Below are 7,229 nucleotides of genomic sequence, written 5' to 3'. Positions count from 1 at the left end.
GCCTTCTAAAGTACAAATTCAGCACTCTTTGCAATTCACAAGAGAATTCCGTGTTCACTGAGTACTGAGCCTACATTGTTTCAACATGTCTGAAATGGCATTTCAGGAACCCAGAGTGGAATGACCAGGTTAGCAACATGGTTAGAGAAATACAGCCCTCTGGATCACTTGTGGCTACCCTGAAATAGTTTTCCGTGGTTGAGGAGGACTCAGGTGGCATAAGCTGCCCCCACTCTGACATGTTTGAGAAATCTTTTATTAGAAGATGTCCCAGAAGGCAACATTTGAAAATCAGGCAATCAATAATCACAACTAAATACAAAATTTCAGGTGAACTTGCCTTTCAAAATAAATCAGACCCTTGCAATGGGAGAATTGCCCAAGAGTTTTTTTTCTTGTACAAAAACAGTTAATGCCACTTTGCAAAAGGCATACAAAAATACAATATAAAAAAAAAGACTCCCCCCAGCAGAATACCCAACAGCAGCTTATAAAACACAAGCTATTCAGGTGAGACATCAGTAACCTACACCCAAACTGTCTGCCATAGACAGTTCCAGAAGTCAGCTGGCTTTTGTAAACCATGCTCCAGAAGGGTAGAGAGGCGATTTCCAAACATCCCCTGGGGTCCTTTGAGGCCAAGAAGCAACCTCAGAAAGAAACCATTATGGACAATAGATTTGGAAGTAGCAGCTGGTTTTCCAGAGCCACATATAGTACTTACCACCCCCTACCCACCCCAACTTCCAAACCCAGAGCCAGCAGGCACCTGCTGTCCTGGGCAGAGTTCTGGAGGGGCTGCTGGTCCTTCTTCCAGGACAGGCCTAGAGGTGCCTGAGGTTACCCACATGACAACTGCTAGGTTGGGTGACTTCCCCAGACCGGAGGCTGCACGTGGATTCCACTTGGAGCTGCCGAGTCCAGCTGGGGTAAAATCCATCGTGGTTGGCTAAGCATATCTCCTGGAGGCTCCTTTAAAACCCACCAGAAGCAAGTCCACCTTCTGGAGCACTGGATGAGTCCCAACAGCTCCCCCCAAAACTTCAGAAAGGCCCAGATTCTGGAAAAGAGATCTGATTCATGGCAGACTGGCGGGGGCCCAAGGGTGGCTGCAGAGCCAGCAAGCTCCTTGGAGTTGCATGAGAAGGACAGATTTGCATGGTTCCAGAACTTCAAACTCGCCGGTCAAGGATTGAGACGAGAGGCAGGTGGGAAAGAGGCAGCAGTGCCGTTCTCCCTCTGAGGTGTCTTACACCTGCCTTGAGAAAAGATTGGATCTCAAGTGCCCCTCGGAAAATACCTGGGCAGGGATCAAGTTCATGCATGAGCCAGGCCTCCAAGCTATCCCCAGGCCCCAGGCTAGGACCCATTTCCCTGTGTCTTGGGGAAATATTTCTGACCTGTGGGAAAGGGTGCTGTAGAGCCCATTGCATAACAAAGGCATAATGGAACAAAAAAGTCCCTTGTAAGGAAAGAAAGGTCCCTCCCTCAGAAGAGAGAGCTCAGAGGGCTCTGAGACAAAGAATCTAGAGGCCAAGCTTTTTAAATGTTCCCAGGGTCGCAGCATTGAGAGTGGGAGGAAGGGGGTCAGCTAACATCATAATATATATATTAAAGGTTTCCAACTCCTCGGCTACTGTAAAGTGTCTGACAGTGAGGTAATGGTCCATGTTGATCAAGTCTGCGAGCTTGTCTTCACCCAAGACAGCTCGTGTGTCTTCGGGAAAAAGGAGCCTCAGGGAGAGCATCCAGGCCCAGCTGTCCTTGCGTCACCCCAGAGACACCAGTTGGGAGCATCCTTTCCTAGCCTAAAGCTCATGCAGAGTGTGAGATTTCATGCAGGCTGGAGCCCCTGACAACATCCACCACCTGTTGCATAGCATCTGTCAGCCTTTTCTTCGGAGCTAGCGAGCTAGGCAGACCCCAAGGCTCCTCAGTCAGCTGCCTGCTGGGAAGCCAAAGGCGCCAGAGAACATACAGCACTCCCATGAGTCAGGGAAGAGGGAGAGCTGTGTTTCAAGGTTTCCAAGAATGCAAGCCTTTATTGTGTGTGCACCGGCTGCAATGCATTCTGGGATTTACTGTCCAGACTGTCCCACCATAACCAAAATGTGCAAATTACTAAAGCGGAGAAGGAGGTTAAAAAATAAACTTGTGTCTTTGTAAGACAGAACTGTCAGGCTTTTTGGTCAGTTAGTAGCCACTGAGGTATGCAATTCTTTTCTGCAATTGCTGCTGCCGGCATCGGAGCTGCCTTTTCTCTGTAGCCATCCTCTTCTCAGCCCCCACCAGGGCTTGCAAGTATTCCAAGGCCTTGCTTAGGATCACTACTTTGGGGGCCTTAGAGCAGCTGGCCAGGGTGGGCACCTGGTCCCTCAGGGCCAAGAATCGCGAACGCAGGTCATTCCGCCTCTTGCGCTCCAGGAAGTTGTGGTTCTTCCTCTTGGTCACATCCTCAGTATCAGAACTGACAGGTTTGGGGTGGCAGGACTGGGCAGCCTCACTTTCTACAGGTGGGGGGCTCACAATCTCTTCATCCTCCTCATCTTCCTTTTCCCCTGCAGCATCTCTCTCCAGAGCCTCTTCTTGGGGACCCTTCTCTGAAGCCTCTTCTTGGGAGCAGCTTTCTGGAGGAAAACGGGCAGCATAGTTGTGCTGTTGCTGATGGATGGAGATGTGGAAATGCTTCATGCAGGGATCCAGGGGGTCTGCTCGCACTGTGATGGTGACTGGCTTCCGAATACCCAGAGACTGCCTCTTCTCTACTGTCACAACATCGATTTCTTCATTCTCTGTCCAAGAAAAGAGATCAAGAGAAGAAACACATCCCATGAGAAACATAAACATAGACCCTACAGCTTTAGCTGTCTATGCTGGTGCTTGGGAAGGTAGGTGGACATTTTTCCAATTTAGATATAAACAAATCGAGGTGAGCAGAAAGCTGATTCATTTGTAATGGGGTAAGGGCACAGTGAAGGAAAGGAGGGGACATTAGCAAGAAGGAAAATATTCTCCAATTTCCTTTTGCACAGCAAGGCTTAGATAAGAACAAAAGGCAGACCCAAGCCAACAGCCCCCAGTCTGCAAAGGCTCTCCCCTCCCCCACGGAGGGGATGGAGAGAAAGAGCTACCGACCTGGGACAAAGTTTAGCTATAAAGATCTTCCCCAGTCGGGCTCTTTCATGCCCCATCAGAATTGTAAATGAGGGGTCTGTGGGCAGAGCTGCCCTTTGTTCCTGCCCAGCACAGCCTGCACTTGGGGAATTGTTACTTTTCACAAGTTATAAATCCTATTATTCCCCCACCTCTCTATTCTGCCATCCCTTTCAGCTGAAGATTCAGAGAAGGGAGGGCTACAACCCATCCCTCTTCACCCACAGAGGGGAGGGAAAGGGTTTCCCTTAGGAGCATTTTGCTCCTGGGTTCAACGGGTTTCTAAAGTCATCCATCATTTATAGGTCGCCTGCCCCACCTCCTTCCCTGGACCAGAAGGTTAGATTTGTAATCACAGGTCAGCGAAGCTGCAGGAACTTCACAAAGGTACAAGCGACCATTTCCAAACTACCTGCACCAGAGGCGGAGACTGGGCAGCAGAATGTCCCAGATATGGGGCCCAAAACACCAGAGACCAAGAGACACGTGGACATGCCCTTATCATTCGCTGGCTTGAAGGTCTCTTAGGTTAACCTAACCAGGAGAGGGGCAATTGGGAGAAAACTCTCCTCCTGCTCCACACATTTTGCGGCCTCCACACAGAAGCCCACCTTAATGGATCTAGGCCTCACAACCGAAGAGCTCCGTTCTCAGCTTCTTTGCATACCAGGAAGCTTGAGCCCCTTTGTCGGGAAGGCTTCCATTGTGTGGACAATCGCATTATTTCTCCATTAATAAAACCTGACCACTCAGCTCTCCTGGCCCCAAAGCCCATGATTGGCTGATTACGCTGTGTTTGGAATGCTGTCTTACCCAGCCCCTAGCCTCTATTGGATGAGCTCTGCTGCCAATCACTTTCCCCACCCCCCCGCCTCATTGTTTGCAATCTGTTGCATTTTGTTCCAGGCCATGTGGCCTGTGAGTGAACCAGAAGCTCACAAACAGGTTCAGGTTAAAGGGTAGGTCAGAAAAGGATTCAGCAGGCTTCCCTACATCCCAAACCTTTAATTTTCAGTGTTAAGTCTTGTGGCTCAGGAAGATTCTATCTAAGAAAGAAATAATTTAAGACACCATTCTCCCTTTCAGAGAGTAGTGTCTTACTCTACCCAGACAAGGAAATGTCTTCAGCAGGACAATCAAGTCCAACCCCATTGTGCGCAAATGGGGAAATTGAGGCCCAGATCAGCCAAGTCCACATATCACCTTTGTAACTTTCTGGATCTCAAACTAAAACGTCCAAACTTCCAAAACAATGCTCATTCCACTCTACCACTCCACCAGCCGTTGTAGAGATATATCTTTATTGGTTTTTTGATCTCAAGATTCTTTCCAGCCATCAAACGAACATAAACTCTTGGTGTAGAAAGCAAGCTGGTTAAAAACGACCTTAACACAGTGGACCAGGAAAAAAAAAAAAAGACTTTTAATTTTTCTTGTTATCCTATTTTTCCTCTCAAGTGTATGACAACTTCCATACCCCATTCCCCAGTTCCCTATCGAATTGTCATGTAAAAGTTATTCCTAAAAGCTACAGTGAGTTTTCTTGGTCCTGATTTATTTGTCACCAGCCTCAGTCTACACTCTACAAAAATACCCTCTCCAGTATTTCTCATGGGTGTGGAGGTCTAAGATGCCAGAACAAGAAAAATGTAGTTTAGTGGCACAGGATGCCCTAGTCTGCCCTCAGTGAGGTTTGCCCTTGCATCAAGGATGGGAGAGGAGGGCCTGGAGCTCTATGGCCTTGACCCCAGCACGTAGCCCACAGGTTGCCACAAAGTAGGGGCCAGTGAATATTTGTTGAATGCAAGGGAGCAGCTGAAGCTGGAGATGTATTGAAAGGGAGCGAGAAGGACACTTTTCCATCTTAGGACAAACAGCAAGGCAAGGTGTAGTGCCTCTAAGATAAGCTACCACAAAGACCCAAACATCAAGGAAGAGGTGCCTGGTTGGGATGGAGCACTGGGGAAGAGGGGCTGGCTAGATGGCAGAAAGCTGGAGCTGACTTGTAGTGATTTTCTATCTCTAAGCCTCAGTTTTTCCATCTGTTAATGGGGAGTGTTCATTCTTCCCTTCCTGTCTCAGGGATGCACGAGTGGTAAGTGGTGGTGGGGAGGCACAAGAGGGCATTTATTATTGGCATTTTTAAGTAAAGCCAACTGGAGACCTAGTTTTTTAAAAGGATGGGCTTTGGCTTTGCACAAAAGGCTCTCAGCTTCTTCTCCCCCTAGGGGAGTGTGAGTTTCCCAGGGAAAGAGGCAGCAGCAAAAAAAAACTTCAGGCTTGGAGTGACTCTTAAGGGATCCCCTTCCGGACTCGTTAGGACAGAAATCCCTTACAGTCCAACCCCAGTATTGTCCTCTCTAAGCGCCAAACCTCACTACATATCCCTGGTCCCCTGGGGCTCCAATAATCATCAAAGGGACGCTGGCTCCCACGCCACTTCTCCAAACTGTTTACCAACACACCCACGTGCCAGACATACACGGCTGGGGGCTACACGGGCAGCTTCAGCCAAAGAGAGGGGGAGATGGCCCAAGAGCTTGAGAAGAGCCAGTGCCTGACCTCAGGCAGGGGCAGAGCTTTGGCCACCCATGGGGTGGCCCCCTCTTGGATGTCTCGGGGAGGTCCTTACCCGAGTCGCTTGGGCTCTCGGACCCGGAGCAGGCCTGGGTCTTGGGTTCGCCCAGCGGACAGGGGGCGGCGGGCGCCGGGTTGCCGGCTTCGAGGCTGGGAGTGCAGTCCGGGGCGGCGGACGCCTTGGGCGGGTTCCCCCGGGGCGCGCCAGCGGCGAGCCGGTCGCTCACAGCTCTCTCCAGCCGTTCCCGGGCCGAGAAGCCGCTCCACATGCAGTCGCGGCGGATGATGGAGGCGTAGTTCCTGCCCCAACCTTTCGAGTGGCCCCGGGATTCCGCTTCGTCCCCGGTGCACCCTCCGGGCCACGGCTCCGGGGGACCAATCCCGGGGGCCGGGTCCCCTGCGCCGGGACCCAAGCCCCAGGGCGGCGACGTGGGGGGCGATGGCACCAGCTCGAATTTCTTCCAGATGTCCTCGCTGGGCGCCGTGGAGCGGTAGAAATCCTCCCCGCAGTCATAGTCGTAGAAATAGTGCTGGTACGAGTCGTAGTCCATGTCCGCTCCCTGCGGGAGGGAAATGGGGACGTGCTGACCGGGTGCCGGCCGGGCGAAGGAGGCGTCCCCGGGTCCCTCGGCACAGCCGGCTGCCAGGCTCTCGTTCCTCCCCAACCCCACCGGCTTGCAGCCTGCGCCCAGTCCTCGCGTCCCGAGAAGCCGGGCCCCGGGTCAGAGTGGCAGGGGAAGCCAATCGCAGAGCGCGGACCCGGCTGCGGGCAGCGAGTTCAAAGCAAACTTTGCCAGCGCCGCCCGGAGCGCAGCTCCCAGGGCCCGGTGGGGCCGGGCGGGGGCGCGCCGTGCCCAGAAGGCACCCTGCAGCCAGCCCGCACCGCGGGACCCGCTCCCGTGCCGGGGCCACCCGCAGCTTCACCTCGCTCCCGCCGCCCGCCTCCTGGAGCGGACCGGCTCCCCGCCGGCTCGGGGCAGCCCGGCAGCCCGCACACACGCACATGCGCGCCGCCGAGAGCGCGGCCCGCACTCACAAGCGCGCCCCCCGCGCGCGCGCCCCCTCCCTCGCTCGCGCACGGTGGCCCGGACGCTCTCGGGATCGGCGCGGGAGCGCGAGCTGCAGGCGCATTGTTTCCTGGCTGCCTTATATCTCGTCGCGCGCCCGGGACCCAGGGACTGGGGGGCGGGCCCTATGGAACAAACCCCGCCTCCTCCCTGCCCACTCCAGGCAGTCGACAGGTGGGGCAGGCCCCACCTCCTGGCAGCGCTCGCCCACTCCGTTCTATCCCCGGTAGCCCCCCAAATAAATTGCACACTGGGGAGCGCAAACAGGAGGCGGGCTGATGGGGCCCGGCAGCCGCCTGGTGGAGGCGTGACTCTATCGAGGCGCTGGCAGTGCCAGCCGGCTGAAGTAAACCATGCTCCTTGCCCACTCCGAATTGGAGAATTAGGGCTACTCCCCGCTCCACCCTGCGCGCCTACTTTCCCCGGCGCGCC

At 53.6% G+C, this 7,229-nt stretch overlaps 1 protein-coding gene across 2 annotated transcripts; it reads right to left on the bottom strand.

Moving 5' to 3' along the window:
* Nucleotides 1–240: 240 nt before the first annotated feature.
* Nucleotides 241–6,853, bottom strand: MYCL (MYCL proto-oncogene, bHLH transcription factor). 2 transcript variants are annotated; one of them, XM_005543858.5, is made up of 3 exons: nt 6,655–6,853; nt 5,786–6,290; nt 241–2,792 (listed from the first exon to the last, which is right to left on the bottom strand). In XM_005543858.5, exons 1-3 carry the CDS (start codon nt 6,733–6,735, stop codon nt 2,194–2,196), a joined length of 1,185 nt encoding a protein of 394 aa, XP_005543915.3. In that variant the 5' UTR covers nt 6,736–6,853; the 3' UTR covers nt 241–2,193. The 2 variants fall into 2 exon arrangements, with proteins under 2 accessions (XP_005543915.3, XP_045229753.2); XM_045373818.3 differs by having other exon boundaries at nt 6,767–6,853.
* Nucleotides 6,854–7,229: the final 376 nt, after the last annotated feature.

This window comes from Macaca fascicularis, chromosome 1, assembly GCF_037993035.2.
Source record: "Macaca fascicularis isolate 582-1 chromosome 1, T2T-MFA8v1.1".
Lineage (NCBI taxonomy): Eukaryota > Metazoa > Chordata > Mammalia > Primates > Cercopithecidae > Macaca > Macaca fascicularis.
This window is presented reverse-complemented; position numbering and strand designations above follow the sequence as displayed.

Coding starts and splice junctions, on each gene's coding strand:
- MYCL (XM_005543858.5), bottom strand. CDS start 6,735: ATGTGCGTGTGTGCGGGCTGCCGGGCTGCCCCGAGCCGGCGGGGAGCC. Junction 6,291..6,654: donor AGGCGGGCGGCGGGAGCGAG/GTGAAGCTGCGG, acceptor TCCCTCCCGCAG/GGAGCGGACATGGACTACGA. Junction 2,793..5,785: donor CGAGAGCCCAAGCGACTCGG/GTAAGGACCTCC, acceptor TTTCTTGGACAG/AGAATGAAGAAATCGATGTT.